Genomic DNA, 18,105 nt, shown 5'->3' with positions numbered 1-18,105 from the left:
AAAATTGTAGATGGGGCCCAAAACTGGCGGAGTATACAAGAAATAGAAGAGGCAGATGATCTAGACTGGCTTGACAGAAGGATGAAGGTCAGTGCAGGTGTAAAGCAGCAGGGAAAGCAAACAGGATGTTGCCTGCAGCTGATGTGGTCTCTTGACCTGCTGGTGGGGGAATGGAGGAGGCTTCTCCCAGCCATAAAAAAAAAACAATTACTGATTCACTGTTGCAGTGCAGAATAATCCACAGTGTAAGCTCCTTATCTACAGCACAATTTAGTGAAAAAAGGAAGCCCCAGAGCAGATTATTGCTCTTACTCTTGCTATTATTTGTGCAGAGACCAGCTCCTATTTGCATTTATTCCACTGGCATTACAGAAAGGTCTGTTTGTTTGTTTTCTTAAATTTTAGTTTATCAATTGAATCATTAACATTATTTTGTGTATCCCAAATAATAACCCAAGGATATTTTATTGTTTTTATCATTTTTTTAAAAAAAAAACTAAGAAAACAACACAAGTTATAGTTTTTGGACAGGACTCAGTCAATCTTAATTTCATACTCTTGATCCCTAAAAAGAAAACGAATCACATAAAACACAAACAAGATGAAAAGAAATAAAAAGAAAAACAGAAAAGAAGGAGAGGCATACTAGGAATGAATCGCCTGATTGGTGTATATTTGTAGGCTGCTGTAGCTGGGCCTGAGCATGTGAGAGTTTATGTTTCTTCAGTATGTTCTTAAAATCCACGTGTCTCAGCCATGGCCCGTTTAGCTCTTCTGGCATACAAATACGACTCCAACCACAATTCCCAGAATGCAAATCAGAAAAATAAAGACGCTGTGACGTAGTATACAAGCGAAATCCCTCCTGGATATTGTAGTTTAGAAATAACAACTGCTTACATTTACAACGGTATTCAGACTTTCTGTATAATGCTTTCTTGACTCATCCAGGGGAAATTGTATATTTTATAAATACTACCTGTAGTAAAATGCTCCACAAATATTAATTTGCATCTGAGAAATTAAGAAAAACAATCCTATCGACTACACTTCCCAAAAGCCCTCTTGCTTCTGCGCATGTGTACAGCGGTGTGGCAGCTGCGTGTGTGGAGTGCAGTCACGTGGAGCCCGTAGAGTCCACCTCGGCTCCGTCCAAACAGAACGTGAGCTGTTAGCTGTCCGTGTATAGGAGCGCCGCTCGGTGCTAAGCTGATTCATGTTGTTTTTTTAGCCACCCGTCCGTTTAAACTAGCCTATTTAATCGAAGAATGAGTGATAACGATGACATCGAAGTCGATAGTGACGTAAGTATGGCTGCTTTTTGCTTTTTAAGGATGTTATTCCGCCAGCTGGAAATTTGTTTTAGCTCAACTAGCTCGTCGGCTAAGCGCTAGCTGGCAGTAAGCTGGCTAGCTCTGATCTTCTGAGTAATTTTATCGGGATTCCAGCTAAATGATAAGAAACAGTAGGCTTTCTTGCATCAGCTCATTGTTGACCTGATTAATTATCTTACTTTTCTTCAGCGAAAACAGTGAGATTGTGGAGCTTTACGAAGAATTGTGGCTACAATTGTACTTTTTGTTCTGTTTCTTTGCAGGAAGAATCACCGAGATATCACTCTGTGGTGCGTAATGCTGGATTTGTCCACTGTCGACACAAAAAAATGTGTCTCTGATTATTGCTAAGTTAACTTATTCATCACCACTTTGCTTATTTAATTTTTATTTATTTATTATGGTGTATTAGTCAGATTGCACTATTTGGGTGGTGGGGGCTAGTCATGAGAGAGAATGTGATAGTGCGGTTATCTCGATGATAACACGTGTATGTTTTAAATTTATTTATATATGTGTGTGTGGACGGTATTTTTTGCTTTGCGTGTAGTTGTTCATGCATCTCTGCAAGTGAAGCGATAATCCTCGGCTTCAGTGTATTGCAGGGTATCCCCCATCCTGTGTATACCCGACCATAGGGAGACTGTAACACGAAATCTATATTTAGACCAAAGCTTTATCCCTACAGAGGCTTTTTTTGTGTGTGTGCGCGTGTTTGTTGTTTTTTTCCGGTTAACACAAAGCCTTCTGTGCTCCGTAGCAGCAGGTTAGTGGCCTGAGTCGTCTCCCCCCCCCCTCTTCCACCCCAGGCTTTTTTGCTCCCCTCCGCGGGGATTCCGCTCACAATCAGGTTTGCATATCATACATGTAGGTCATCTTAGTAAAGAGAGCGCGTTTACATTTTGTTCTGCATCCATGATGCAGATGCAGAGGGGGGCGTAACGGGTAGAGAGGCTGCTGCATCTCCTCGGACAGGGCTTGGTGTCAGGAAAGGGTGCAGCGGGATGTTTTCCTGTATTGCAGACGGTGATTAGAGCCATCTTCTCTCTACAGGCAGCGAAAAGGCTGGCAGCCTAAATGAATGACGTATAGCTGCATGCATACAAGCTAGGGGGAAAAAAAACACCCTGCACGATTTGGTTGGTGCACACAAAAACACCATGTTTCCCCGCCTGTCAAATAACTAGAATTAAAATGCGGAAGAGCTGTTTAGGAAATATTAGTGTTAACATGTTAACATGAAGTGATATAAAGATTAGAAAATAGCCTTTTTGCTGGTTCCCCCCCAACAGACCTGAGGCAATTCTCTCTTTATTTTTTGATCAATACTGACTTTAATGTTCTGCTTGTGTTGTCTAGTTTATACATGCATACCGAAAATATTTAGTTTTCTGCTGAACAGTAGGAGCATTTTTCTTCTTGCTTAAAATGGGCCTTTCGGGGTTGATTATGCAAGCAAGTCCCATTGGTCTGCTTATGGTTGCCTTACTTACAAGAAGTTTATGCATTTTTCTGTTTCTGGGGGGTGAATTTAAACTAGATTAAACCCCATTAAAAAAAAAAAGAGTAAATATATTTAACACAGTTAATTTTATTTGCAGGAAAACCCTGACTTACTGCTTCAGACAGTTAGAGAAAAGCTAGCTTTAGAGCAAAACCTGGCAAGTTGCTTTTAGAAAAAAATCACCAGTGCTTTGCACAATTATTGAAGTGTTACCTTAGTCATAATTTTGGATGTTTGTCAGATGGCTTAAAAAAAAAGTGGTCTCAAGTGTATAAAAAAATGTTGCAACATTGGCAGATGTGCTCACAGATGCGTGGAGAAATATCATTATTTTATAAAGGATAAAAAGAAGTTTCCTTCTTCTTGTTTTGCCAAACAGCAGTAATAGAACAGAATGGTGTCTCTTCGTGGTTTAATTATCTACAGACAAGTAAATTTACCACCAAGAATACTTTTGTCAGCTTATTCAGATGCTCTCAGTTATTTATTTATTTTTTAAATTCGATTGTGGCTCGTATTTTCTCAGGATTGCACTTCCCAGATTGCAATTTCTGTTTCCAAAAAGCTAAATTCACCACTTTAGCTGTGCAAACAGAGATAGGAATAAAATGTAATGATGGTTTTGGTGTGGCAGACATTGAATAGTTCTCAAAACTTGAATAGTGATGTGGAAAGTGGGCCTGTTGTCTGTAGATATGTCTTGGAAGGTGAGATAAGAGACTGAACGCTGTCTAGTCATGGAGCAAAGGGGCTGCTAAGCACTTAATGTATGTATGGTATGCAGTGTGTAATGGTTAGAAAATGTACGAGGGGCAAAATATGATTTGTTTTGTAGCTCCAAGAACAGAAATGTATAAACTAATGAACAGTGAAACCAGTCATTGTAAGATCTTAAATATGTCCTAATGAGGACATTTTTTTTAAATCGTCAACTTTGCTTCACTTGCTGGCGAATCTGTTTTAGTGGCGTTTCCATGGTTACTGGTGGAAAAAGTTTTGACAGCAGCGTAGGCTTTCGTGCGGGGAAGGTGAGTTGGTCAAGGAATGGCCAGGAAGCAGCAGCTAGGCACCTGGTGGTGTTATGTAATGTCTCATGATCAGGTATGAATAGAACGGAGGAGAAGCTCAGCTGGCGTAGGCCGCCAGCAGAACGTATCAGCTTTACAGTGAAGTGATAATGGTTGCAAGCAGGTAATAGGACACCTGCTTTTTGTGGAGCCTGATGTGCTCAACAAGGTAGCTTGACGATGCAGATACTGCTGTGTTTATAGCAGCTGTTTAGTGTTGGCGACCTAGTTAAATGTAATTATGTGCATGATGTAACCTTTAAAGTGGATTCACTTGGAATTAAAATTTCCTACACAAGTCAGAAATAAAGAAAACATTGCTGCAGTCCTGGCTCTCTGAAGGAACAGACTTGTTGAAAGGTATGTCAGGTTACGTGACAGTACATACGTGGAGATCTTGTGGCTATTTTATGTAAAGGGTGTGGTGTCTGTCCTTTAATCTGCTCTCAGAAAGAGGCATGATTCCTTATTTTTCTGTCGGTACTATGGGGTCACATCTTGATATTTGGGGGCAATTATATTGTTTAATTTTCCCAAAACAAGGTTTTCTGTCAGCTTATTTTCACTCTTTTTTTTGCCTTCAAAAGAAACAACAAGAACAAACAGAATTTGAGATGTTTTCTTTTCCCAAAGACACATTTAACAGTAGTAAAAAGTACCCTCACTGGTACTCAGATTAATAAAATTTTGTAATGTAAAAAAGCAGTTTCATATTAACCGCTAATCGTTATTAGATTAGTGTTCAATATAAATTATAATTATGTAGGTTAGAGCATGTATAGTGCAGACAGCTGGGTCATTTCATATAAATCTAAATAATTGCGTTTCCTCTAGACCTTCTCAGATACAGTTGTTTTGTTTTTTTTGCTTTCGGGCTTGTAAAAATATTAAATTATATAAAATATTCATAGGCTGAAGGTAAAATCTTGCCTCAATTAAACAGACTGAAGTTGGTGTACCACTAAAAATCATTTACCTCTGAGGTCATGAGGTGGGTGGTATTAAATAAATCAAATTTTTCATGAAATGACTAACCTTATCTTTACTAATGTGATATTTACTGTCCGAACAGAACCACTTTTCCCTTAAAAAAAAGTACTTACATTTTATACTTATAAGTCACTACTGCAGACCTTGAAACTGTTTTAAACTGCAGTGGTTTTAAATGTCTTTATGCACCCTGTCTCCTCTTTAACTGGTGCAATGAAACTTTGCATGAACATTTAACATTTATATGCTTTTAAAACATTTATTATAAATTCAAATTCTGATGGTTTTTGTAAATATTCAACATCCTCTTGAGAGTGCGACTTACATTGCCAAAGAGTAACTTAAAGGCACTAAAATATATATCTGTGGTGGAACTTTGTTCAAATCAGCACTTAATAGTGAACGAAGACTTTGAAGAAGCGTGAAAGGCCTGTCAAAATCCGCCTGTGAAGCTTATTTTTGCTAATTTTAAACGAATGGAAAGAAATGAGGAAACAAAAGCAGCTTTATGGAATTATTGGATTGGAGTTTATTGTGAGGTTTAACTAGGGCTGGCTGATATGGGAAAGAAAGTCATAAAACAATAATTTCTTTCTTATCAGTCTGAAATATAAATCGTGCTGTAAATGGACTCACAATTTCGGTCAAGCTTAGAGGTTCTTTTTCATACCAAGATATACAACCAAGAACACAAACACAAATGGAAAACTGAAATCTTTGGTCTGTTCCAAATAAGTATAACCTAGATATTAATCCGATATTAAAAAAAATGATATATATATATTTTTTAATATAGATTCAGACTGTCTGTACAAATTCAAGAACCTTTCAAATGCAGGCAAAGGAGAACATTCAGATAGTTTAGGGCCACTTGTGCTCCAAGGCACAAGCGAACAGTTATGTCTATAACGTCTGTTCCCTGAAGCAGAGGAACGGGTTGTATTCCCCTGAACAGCTACCCTGAGGTACCCCTGAGCAAGGTACCGTCCCTACACACTGCTCCCCGGGCGCCCAATGGCTGCCCACTGCTTCACTGAGTGAAGGGGTTAAATGCAGAGAGGAATTTCCCCACGGGGATCAGTAAAGTACACTTTCTTTTTCGAATAAGAAGCAAAGTGCCGTCTCAACAAAGTGGGCAGTGACGCTCATATGGATCAGATGTGCAACTTGACCACAAAGCCAGTGTGGTGGCGAAGAATGACACAGCTGTCCAGCCGTCGCTCTACAGTCCATGTACAGCTTTGAAAGTACGAGAAATGTTAATGGTCAGTTCCTTTAATTCAACATTATCGACTGTGCTTACTGGCATCGTGTCTTGTTATCGGACAGTTCCATTCAGCAAAGTTCTCGTAGCTTGAGTCTTGTGCCGCGAGTCGTCGTTAAACTTTTTATTTTGTTTTATCTCAATCACACTCACTTGTACTGCTGCAGCCCAAACACTAGCATATGTGGTGCTACTGGCTACACCTCCTATGTCAGCCTATGCTGACGTGGCTCTGTGTTCTCATTATCATTGGTCTTTTGTCTTATCTGTCAAAACATGCTGGAATAAGGTTTGTCAGCTTTATGGTGACCATATCTTATATTTATATTGAGCAAAACTTTATTCATGGGCATTTCTTTTGTCATTTTTATCGTCCAGCTCTGAGTTTAGCCAAATAAACTGTACATTTACAAAAGGGAAAGTAAACCAGCCAGCGTTGATTGGTAACTGTATTTAAAGCAGTTCCAGTGTTTTAAATAGCTTGTCTGTAAGTCACCACTTGCTTTTAACAAGCAGGAATTCTATAATAAATGAATGCTAACATACTCTGGGCTTTACTCCTGTTAATATACTGAACATAATAGTCTTCCCCTCATTGCCGTTGAACAAGAAAGTCAACCACGTGCACTTTCTGTATCTATTGTCTCGTCGCTGAAGCATCCATAGATACAGCCACCAGACTGGTAATTGCACATGCCATCAATAGCAGTCATGTTTGTTCATGCAAGGATTAATGGAGGGAGTGCTTGGCACAATGAGGCACATGGTCCTGGTGGTTTTTTCTCCTTTCTGGTTGGTCTCTGTTTTATGCAACACACTGTAGGAGCAGCTGCCACTGAGTCACATGATATGCATTGTGGGTAGCTTTAAGGGTATATATGTGGGGTTTTGTTTGGTTTTTTTTTTTTTTTTAATTAAAGTTTCAGTTTCAGTGACACTCAGGGTGTCTAGGATGTGTTCATGCTCTGCAGCATTTATCTTCTTGCTAAGACCTTCAGCAGGATGTTTACTTGCTTAAAGTATTACTTGAGTCACGCTTTACGCCCACCGAGATCACAGCAAAAGGCTTGTCTTAACCTGCTCTTCATCTCACTCGTGGCCACTTTGGCTTTTGTTGTAATCCATGGACAAAATGAGTCAGATGACACAAGGTCACCTGACTTCTGTCTCCTCTTCTCTTTGCCTGAAACTGTGGCGTGACCACAAATATTGTTCTGTTTTCATTGCTAATATTTTAGTCACATCTCGTGCTTTGCTGAAGCTGTGTGATGGTGGATGTACAGATGATTTTGGAGGCTCTTATTGGGAGTTGGGCTCAGCCTGGTGACAGCATGGATTAGTCAGGAGTCAGATTTGATTGGAGGCTGTAATTGTTTGGCCTAAAAACAGGCCGAACTACATGCTGATCAGTGCTCTGGTCATGTGCTAATGGCAGCTGTTTTATGCCTCGAGTTTAATAATTGGAGTTCAGATGTGTGGTTTTGAATTAACAGCTAGTTATGTGCCTGTTTTTAGTTGGTGTTTGTTAATAGTGTTGGGTTGTTATAGTTAAGCTAGTTATTTGATTTGACAAAAGACATGAAAAATGTTGTATTTTAGTTCATACAACAGCCTAAAATTAACCTCAAATTTACGGTGAAAAGCCGAACCCCATAAAGGTTGGAGAGCAAAACAACCTCTGTTCATGACTGCTGAACTGTTTACTTTCTCATCAGGGAGTTAGCTGACACTATTATTTGTCATCATGTTTGCAGTGACTAGTTTTCATGTTCAAATTTAGAGATTTCTCCGTATTTTGGTCTATTTTAGACAATAGAGTTTTGCAGCAAATGAAGAGGGAGCTGGAAGTAGCATTTCATTGTTAGCATGTTAAGATGTAATAATGCATCTACAGTGCTTGGCAAATTTATTAGACCACTATCCAATGTAAGGTTTATGTCACACTAGATTAACACTATTGGTGATTACCAAAATAATTTTTCACGTTTCTGTGATTGTTAATCCACCAATATGCACTTTATGCTCTTTAATTTGCAAAATTTAAAGTTATTTATTTAGATTTCTATGGTTGACTGATGTTCTTAAATTCGGACTTCTCAGATGAGTACAGTGTGCCGGCATAAATGCAGGTATTAAAAAACACAAATGCAGTTTGTCTAATAAATACCAATATAATTTTTTAGATTTAAACAAGTTTTGGACTATTTCTAAAATATTAGCTTGATTGTTTTTATGACTATTGGTCTAATAAATTTAAGCATTTTGTGTTTAAATATGTTATATCTTCCTTATGTTTAGTTAAAAAGAAAAGTTTTCTCACCTTTGGTCATATTTAAATTTGGGTAAAATATCAGAGTAATGACGGTCTACACTAAGATCTGGCCTTCTATGTAGAATCTGTCATATCGGCTGCTGATATTGAAATCCGTTGAGGACTGTGAGGTTAAACCTTTTATCTTGTGGATTACAGAGCGATAATATTTGCATGAGTTTCAGTGAACTGCAGTCCCTGTTTTAATATGAATTTCTTTAAAATGACAAGATAAGTGTGTTGATATTAAAAAAGAAGAAAGGAGGGTTATGTTTCACAAATTTTGAAGTTGGTGAAAAGGAAAGGATTTACATCTTTAATAGTAAAATGAATTTTTACAGGTTGAGGCTGTTGAGCAGTTTAAAGATGGCCTTAAAAATGTGTGACTATCATTCTCAGTGTTTTATTATAGATTGAAGACAAACTAATTTTGATGCCTTACTGGGGATATTAACTACATCTTAAATGAGTCCTCCTCCTCTGTAATGGTTGGTTAATAATAATGATGGCTGCACTGAATTAAAAGCACAAAGCAGTGTTTTACTGCAGAGTGCGACTTGGCAGCAGAGCGGCTTGTGAACGTTTGACTGGGACGGCTGGACACCCGCTGTCCCTCTACCCACGCTGCTCTGCTGCCTGGCTTAAGGCCCTGTGACTCTTGTCATTGCAGGCAGACAAACGGGCACACCACAATGCGCTGGAGCGCAAGCGTAGGGACCACATCAAAGACAGCTTTCACAGCCTCCGAGACTCGGTACCCTCCCTGCAGGGAGAAAAGGTTGGTAACACTCAGCCTGTAAGTCTGCCTACCACACAAATGCCAACTACACACTCATGTATGAAAAATATTTGAATTTGAATGAATTGTTATTGTGTCATGTCTATGCTAAAATGTGAATTTTACTGTTTATGATGTTTAGAAAACAGCATGTAGATGTTCAGAGATGCAGATGTCTTGTTGCTTCATGTGGAGGGCATTGATTGGGCAGCTGATTAGTGGAGGGTAAATGGTAGAAGGGTGCAGACTGGCAACAGGAAGGCAGTGATGCAGTCTAAGTACTTGGAGCAGCATTGGGAAGTTATTATGAGGACATTTTGTTGCTCTCTTCCTGTTTTGACATCATTGACGTAGAGAATTTTTAGAGTGGGTTCAGCAACTGGCTGCACAAGGGTTTTATTTCAGTTCAGGAAACACACAGTGCAAAATGGCTTGATAAGACGCTCGGCTATATTTATCTCAGTCCGAATCACCACATGGACATCGCTGTTTAGCTATCGATTACAGTGGGGCAAAAAAGTATTTAGTCAGCCACCGATTGTGCAAGTTCCCCCACCTAAAATGATGACAGAGGTCAGTAATTTGCACCAGAGGTACACTTCAACTGTGAGAGACAGAATGTGAAAAAAAAATCCATGAATCCACATGGTAGGATTTGTAAAGAATTTATTCGTAAATCAGGGTGGAAAATAAGTATTTGGTCAATAACAAAAATACAACTCAATACTTTGTAACATAACCTTTGTTGGCAATAACAGAGGTCAAACGTTTACTATAGGTCTTTACCAGGTTTGCACACACAGTAGCTGGTATTTTGGCCCATTCCTACATGCAGATCTTCTCGAGAGCAGTGATGTTTTGGGGCTGTCGCCGAGCACCACGGACTTTCAACTCCCGCCACAGATTTTCTATGGGGTTGAGGTCTGGAGACTGGCTAGGCCACTCCAGGACTTTCAAATGCTTCTTACGGAGCCACTCCTTTGTTGCCCGGGCGGTGTGTTTTGGATCATTGTCATGTTGGAAGACCCAGCCTCGTTTCATCTTCAAAGTTCTCACTGATGGAAGGAGGTTTTGGCTCAAAATCTCACGATACATGGCCCCATTCATTCTGTCCTTAACACGGATCAGTCGTCCTGTCCCCTTGGCAGAAAAACAGCCCCATAGCATGATGTTTCCACCCCCATGCTTCACAGTAGGTATGGTGTTCTTGGGATGCAACTCAGTATTCTTCTTCCTCCAAACACAACGAGTTGAGTTTATACCAAAAAGTTCTACTTTGGTTTCATCTGACCACATGACATTCTCCCAATCCTCTGCTGTATCATCCATGTGCTCTCTGGCAAACTTCAGACGGGCCTCGACATGCACTGGCTTCAGCAGCGGAACACGTCTGGCACTGCGGGATTTGATTCCCTGCCGTTGTAGTGTGTTACTGATGGTGACCTTTGTTACTTTGGTCCCAGCTCTCTGCAGGTCATTCACCAGGTCCCCCCGTGTGGTTCTGGGATCTTTACTCACCGTTCTCATGATCATTTTGACCCCACGGGATGAGATCTTGCGTGGAGCCCCAGATCGAGGGAGATTATCAGTGGTCTTGTATGTCTTCCATTTTCTGATGATTGCTCCCACAGTTGATTTTTTCACACCAAGCTGCTTGCCTATTGTAGATTCACTCTTCCCAGTCTGGTGCAGGTCTACAATACTTTTCCTGGTGTCCTTCGAAAGCTCTTTGGTCTTGGCCATGGCGGAGTTTGGAGTCTGACTGTTTGAGGCTGTGGACAGGTGTCTTTTATACAGATGATGAGTTCAAACAGGTGCCATTCATACAGGTAACGAGTGGGGGACAGAAAAGCTTCTTACAGAAGACGTTACAGGTCTGTGAGAGCCAGAGATTTTCCTTGTTTCAGGTGACCAAATACTTATTTTCCACCCTAATTTACGAATAAATTCTTTACAAATCCTACCATGTGGATTCATGGATTTTTTTTTTCACATTCTGTCTCTCACAGTTGAAGTGTACCTCTGGTGCAAATTACTGACCTCTGTCATCATTTTAAGTGGGGGAACTTGCACAATCGGTGGCTGACTAAATACTTTTTTGCCCCACTGTAAAACAACAAAACAAGTTATGGCTGGGTATCAAATCAGTGTACTTTTGTGCTTCTGAGTCTGTGTTTCAAAGATTACCAAGTGGCAGTCTGTTGTGGTTTGGGCAGGTTCACAGTCTTTGGTCACAGTTCCCAATAATAAACATTTTGCCAATTTTTAGACCTTAAACTTGCATTAACGTAAAAAATAGGAATATGGACTTCCCCTGTTCAGTTACGGATTGGGAGTTGTGAACCTTCTTTGAGATGAGTGTGGCTGATCGAGCCACACTAGCATAAATGGTTATGAGGCTGTTTATGGCAGCAGTCCCCGGGCCTCGGACCGGTACCGGTCCGTGTGTCATTTGGTACCGGGCCGCGAGAGTTGAGGCTCAGGTGTGAAATGTATGGTTTTCAAGGTTTTTATCGGTTTTCAGCGTTATTTTGTTATCGTTTTTATCGTTTTAATCGTTTTTATCGTTAACTCGGTTTTCCTGAGTCTTTTCACGTGTGTTATGAATAAATCTTTTTTTTTTCGGTACCGGTACTAGTTTTATTTTGTTGTATTTATACGCGACACCTTAAAGGCTGGTCCGTGGCGCAAAAGTCGGGGACCGCTGGTTTATGGCATATCACTTGCACCAATGTGCTGATCATAAACAGGCAGATTAACCAGAAGGCTTAACTCTTTAAATATGGGACGAATTACAAAATAAACAAACCTTTTTAATGATTGAGCATCTTTTTCACGTTCCTAGTGGTTCTGGCCTTCTAGTGTTAAACAGAAGATTGCAGTGGTTTGACTGTAATTCTGATCTTTTTTCTGTTTTTTGTTGGTATTTTGGCTTGAGTAGTGTTTGGTTTTTTCTTACCCAACAGCTCCCCTTCCCCTGCACTAATGGCCGTAATGTATGTCGTAAACAAGCAGAGTAAAAAAATGTGATAGATTGCATCTTGGAAAATTCTTTCAAGCAGTGTTTTGATCAAGATAATGAACACTAGTATGTTGGCTGCTTTAGAATATGTGGACGTGTTAAATAGTTGAGCGTTGGAAAGTGCATTCAGTGCAAGCATGTTGAGCCTATAATCTAGAAGGAAGGAAGGCTGGTGGTGCCACACTTATTGTTTCCTGACTGTTAGACTTGATCCTCAGTCTAAATTCTAATTTTCCATTGATTAACTGCTTTTTGGGAAAGAAGAAACACGTCTGTTCCTTAAATGTCAGTCCGCTTCTGCCTTTGAGTTGAAGTAAGGTTTAAAGCCTTCTGAGTTTCTTGGGGTGAGCTGTAATTCAGCAGTAGAGCTGCTAAAGCGCTACCCAAGAGCAGCTTTACTGCCATCAGACTTGGAGATATTTGGGTTGTGTTTCTGCCCAAATGTGTTTTGTTGCAGGGTAAGGAGCTGAAATCAACTCGTATCCCCTTTAACGCAGTGTTTAACCTGCAAAGGCATTAAAGCGGTTATGAAATTAGTAGTTGGGGACATCCATATCATCTGTAGGATATATCTGATGGACATTTTTTGCCTCCTCTGGCAGCAACACATCTGTGGATGGGGTGAAGGTCCAGTTAGCAGTGTTAACCTTCTGAGGCAGAGGAAAATGTCCACATATATTTATCCATACTACTTGGCTTACCTTTATCAATAAGAGTAATGTAGAGTTTAAATGTTTGCATTAAATTTATGCTGTGGGTACGTTGTAACTGCAAAATCCTATGAAACCTCGTGACCAGGCATGCATCGCCCTACAAAGGTAACTGCATTTCATTGCAATGACTGCGATTGGTGCCGTTTCCATCTGTGCATTTCTGACGAGCACTTCTTGTGCCTCTATCTGCCAAACTGACGGGAAGAGAGCAGCTCAACTTGAAGAGATAAGTTCCACTCACAAGTGCTATTCGAGTAGCAAAATTGCAGTGCAGATATGCCAACTCGAATAAACTACATAGTGGCCTCAGTATAGACAGTTAAATAAAGCTTAAATCCCAAATATACTTAAATTTATTTCCAGTGGCGTGTTCTTTGCAACGCATGACCTTAATTGAAGTTTTGTAAACGTGCCATTGCTAGCCATGTGAAATTAACTTATTGCCAATTTTGGATGTGTGGCAATAAAAGATCAACTGAATAAGGCCTTGGGCTTAGAGTGGTTAGTGACCACCTGGTAACTGCCTGTTGTGAAGGATACATAATCCCCAACTGGTTGCTGGAGGTTTGATTGCAGTTGCTAGGAAAATAATTGCTAAAGACACAGGCACGCAGGCCTACAGACCGGCCAGTGACTCACCTGTTGCTAGGTTGTTCCCTGACCATTTGGCCTTGTGATTGCTTTGATCGCTAGCATATTGCTGCAGTTGTTTGAATGGAAGTGATGGAGTTGTCTACAAATATGGTCCAGCTACTCTCCGAGCTGTTGCGTCACAAGCAGGAAACAGATCATTGGCATTCAATGAAAATCATGTTTGCTTCAGCTCTGCAGCACAGCTTTTACTTCTAAGGGAAGCGTTCTCATTTCCAGTGAGTGTAGCACTTTCTCCAGTTGTCCTGAGCTACTGGTTAGCGAGTGTTTGCACAAGAAAAACCTGCAGGCAACTTTGGTTCGGCACCTTCTTTGACACTCATACACATCTGGCACTTTTCACTTTTCCCTAGAAACGGGGGATTGTATCACATTCTCTATGGTGGACACCTCTTGCTGTCACTGTCACTTTAATTTAAATTAGACTTGTTTTTCTTAAACAGAAGGTAAGTTGGAGCCTTTAAATGATTTTTTTTAAAATCAGTGATACCCAGCCATAATTTGTACAGGTCAAGTAGCTGACAGACACCAGGTAGGCATGATGGCAAAGCTGTAATCTGAGCTGGTTGCTGCTGCAGTGTTTGTTGTCTGCTGTAATCGAGGAGAGGCCTCTGACCGTAACTTGTCAGGGGTATGACAAAGCTTATGCATGTCAGACTGAAGTGCTAGCAGATTTCAGGGGGTTAAAAGAAGGCAAGCTAGGTAGAGAAATGCACTGCTGTCTCAGATACCCTGTAGTGTCCTGCAGTGGTTTGAGTCTGCAGTGTGCTGCTCTCTGGGGCCAGTCTGCGTAGCATCATGGCAGGGGTTAGAGTTACTGTGTTAGAAATGTGATAAAGACTCTGTATACTTGCGTCATTGCTTCAATTTTTGCATGTGTCACTAACAGCAGTCTACCAAACAGGCGTCTCGAGCTCAAATCCTAGACAAAGCCACAGAGTACATTCAGTACATGAGGCGGAAAAACCACACACACCAGCAGGACATCGACGACCTGAAGAGGCAGAACGCACTGCTTGAGCAACAAGGTAACACTTCTTATCGGGGAGAGGCGGGCTGATTAATGCTGGTTTGGGTCGGCTGTGAGGTTTTCCACCTGATAGGTGCAAGCGTGGACGGCCGAACAATAAATGTTTGTTTGAATGTTTTGGCGATAAAGGAGTGTGTGTGTGTGAATAGTTTCAGAACACACTGCTCTTTACGCATAAACAGATTTATTTTTATTTTTTTAGAAAAAGAACAAGTCTGCCCCCTTTTCTGTTCTAAATTTACTATAGGATCATCTGCAACTACATGGGGGAAATACAACATTTTATCATTATGTTTGAGCGTTTAATAACATGCCTCCTTGTACCTCCATGTAATCACCTAAAAGAGAATGGCCCCTCTAACGTCTCTCCCTCATGTTTCTAAAGTTTATGTATGAGATGTGCTTGTCTATTTTTACGTCCAGGGCCGAGGTTGCTCTAAGGCTAATATTTCCACGCTTCTCAGTAACCAGGTTACAATCGGCTTTCTTCAGTAAGCTCATAACAGTCATGTAAACGAAGATGGTGGTTACTAAAACCAGAGTGAAGGATTAGACAAACCTGGCAAAGCTCAGAATGATGGAAACAAGATTGATTTTCGACATAAAAAGCAAAAGGACCTACAAATGTGCATTTCGTACCAAGCATTACTGGAGAATCCAAGAGACAAAAATGGTTTTAACTGTTGAGCACAGGAAGCTTTCTCAGAGACTTTGGAGAGACAAAGGTCTAAATATTGTCATTGTTTAGACCTTGAGCAAATTTGGACCATCATGTTCTGCTCTCTGATGTACCTAAAATCCTCCAAAACTCAATGAAAGGTGTAGCTTAGACATGGTGCATTAATATACTCTTGTGCAAAATGAGGATGTTTTCCATATGTATATGAATCACGTTTGTTTCTTAAAGTCTTAAACCCTCCTGATAACTGAGCCGAAAATGGTTGCATTTGCTTTATTTTACACTATAATACAATAAGTCACCATCTTTTAACAAAGTATAATACGCTTCATTGAGCAGAGTTAAGTGTAGGATACAGAAAATCCTGAGTGCAGTGTTCCCACATAAGGATGCATGGTCTCAGGAGGCTAAAATTTTGTGAGACCCCTGCGTCATCACTCTGATTTTTTCCCTTCCCCCCTTTTAAGCATTAGATTGCACAAAAATGCCAGCTGTAGCAAAACTGATAGAAATAAGATAATATATGTAAAATTAAGGGTTTTTTTTGTTTGTTTGTTTGTTAGAAGGCTCAATAAACAGTCCAGTTTCAGGCTTTGAAGCAGTTTGATTGAGCTCATGTGACATTGTGGGCGACAAACAACCCAATTTAATGTTGAGTGGGCCGGCCCAAAGAAGCTGCCCTTTCTGTCGGTCTAAAGAAGTTTAACTACAGAAATTGGTGCTGTAACTTTTTTGTCATTTAATAGTTGATTTACTACTTTTTTTACTTTGGTGTAGTATGAATAGCCACGGGAGAGCTATTTGCCAATAAGAGAAGTTGTTAAACTCATGAAACTGCAGGTAAGAGTCCAAAGTAAATGCCCTCCTTCACAATTTCTAATGCCATCCAGATTGGTATCTTTGCTGGGGCGATTCTGGCCCCAGGATTCAGATTCACTCTTAAGTTTGACTGTTTGAAATCTGTTTAATTACTTCAAGATCTCGCGCTGAAAGTAATCTGTTAGTGCTTTGAATGCATCCTAATCAGGTTTCTGTCCAGCTTATAAAAGCAGAGAATTATGATCAGCAGTGTTTCCTCAGACCAATCGTTTCTTCAGTAAATTTGAGTTCTCTGTTCCTTTGTGTCCACGCAGTCCGCGCTCTGGAGAAAGTGAAGGGCTCAGCTCAGCTCCAGGCCAACTATTCCTCGTCTGACAGCAGCCTGTACACCAACCCCAAAGGCAGCGCCGTGTCGGCTTTCGACGGCGGCTCCGACTCCAGCTCGGAGTCGGAGGCAGAAGAGCCACCCACCAGGAAGAAGGTGCGCGTGGAGGCAAGCTAGAGAGCCGAGCGTCTTAAAACGAAAAAATTAAAAAAGGAAAAAAAATAGGTGCGGTCAAGGCAGCAGAGCACAGCGGAGGGCGAGAGGGGAGACGGCCTTCAAAGCTCTCGAGGCTCACCGACCTCTCCTACCTTCATGCCAACGACCACCTCGGCCTCCCTCGTCATCCTCTCTCCTCCATCTCTGGATGGGCTCGCACTGGAGACTCGTCGCCATCAAATCTCCTCACAACAGCCGCCACAATCGTCTCTCTCCAGCCAGTCTCCACCCACGGGAGAGAGGTTGTAAGCAGGGTGAAAGACAACTGCTTCAATCCACCTAGAGAGCTTCAGGTTCCCCTCCTCCTCCACCCCTCTTTCTCTGTTGATTTTTGTTCTCCATCATTGGTATCCTCCCCTTCTTTAGCAACATCAATCCAAATCCTAAAAAGAGGCAGCTTGGCTATGTAAGGACTCGAGGCTCTTTTGTGTGTGTGTGTACCCTCAGTAAAGCTCCTCCTCCTCCCCCAAGTTATCTTTTTTTCCTTTGGGAGGAAGGATGAGCCAGGTGTACTCTTTCAAGCACTGCTATGTTATGTATTTTTTTTGTTTTTGTTTAGAATTTACACACACACCTAGATAAAAAAAGAAAAAAGTTTTGGAAAGATTTACCTTTTTAAAAATGAATAAAACATTTGTAGCTTTCTTTTTTTTTTCCAGTAAAGAATGTGAAGATGCTCGGAGCAAATGTTAAAAGTGATAACCCACCTCAGCCCCACTGGATTGCAGACGTTTCCTGCAGCACACACTTGTCAACACAAGATGATTAAAAAAAGAAAAGAGAGAGAGAAACCTGTTCTGTTGAAATTGATGTTTTGAAGGAGAATATTCCTGAACTTATATCGTATTTTGTCCTTTAGCTTGAAGTAGTGGATGACTTTAGGTGGCTGAATACATTAGGCATCTCGTTTTATATATTTCAAAAAAGCATTAATTGGATGTTTTCAAGTTCAAACAGTATGTTATGCATTTCTTTAGTGATCACACAAGTCATGAGATGATGCTGATTTTGTCACATGTAGTTTTCTTCAAGGTTATGAACTAGGTTTTGAATCTGAAAAAGTAGCCCCCGTCTCCTGCAGTACAGGGAAGCAAAAGAAGTCCATGTCAGTGTGTTGTGCTTTACACAGTAAAAATCAATGTTGCTGAATCCCCCCCCCCTCCAAGGAAAAAAAAAAAAGGAAGCATTTTCGTGTCTAGGAAATGTGTGTGTACGGTATGTATATTGTTTCCATTTAATTTCTATTTAGAAGGATATTATTAGTGTAGTAGGTCTTTGTCCAGTTCCATTCCATGGAAATTACAAGTATGTTGTACATACTGCCAACAATTGTCTTGCAAGTTGAGGCCTACCTTTACTATGAGACTATAAAATAAACTATTTTATCCTTTAGCTGTCTGTC

General features: G+C 40.5%; 1 protein-coding gene across 8 annotated transcripts; it reads left to right on the top strand.

The window, feature by feature from the left end:
- Positions 1-1,121: 1,121 nt before the first annotated feature.
- On the top strand, positions 1,122-18,095 carry max (myc associated factor X). 8 transcript variants are annotated; one of them, XM_085248202.1, is made up of 5 exons: positions 1,122-1,304; positions 1,598-1,624; positions 9,141-9,248; positions 14,539-14,662; positions 16,477-18,095. In XM_085248202.1, the coding sequence occupies exons 1-5, from the start codon at positions 1,269-1,271 to the stop codon at positions 16,662-16,664; spliced, it is 483 nt and encodes a 160-aa protein (XP_085104328.1). In that variant the 5' UTR covers positions 1,122-1,268; the 3' UTR covers positions 16,665-18,095. The 8 variants fall into 8 exon arrangements, with proteins under 8 accessions (XP_085104328.1, XP_085104325.1, XP_085104324.1 ...); XM_085248199.1 differs by having other exon boundaries at positions 9,141-9,266; XM_085248198.1 differs by having other exon boundaries at positions 9,141-9,266; positions 14,524-14,662.
- The last annotated feature ends 10 nt before the right edge of the window (positions 18,096-18,105 follow it).

The sequence above is a fragment of the Mchenga conophoros genome, linkage group LG15, assembly GCF_057382185.1.
Source record: "Mchenga conophoros isolate Kocher_MC1m ecotype Shallow Benthic linkage group LG15, M_conophoros_male_GT1.1, whole genome shotgun sequence".
NCBI lineage: Eukaryota > Metazoa > Chordata > Actinopteri > Cichliformes > Cichlidae > Mchenga > Mchenga conophoros.
This window is presented reverse-complemented; position numbering and strand designations above follow the sequence as displayed.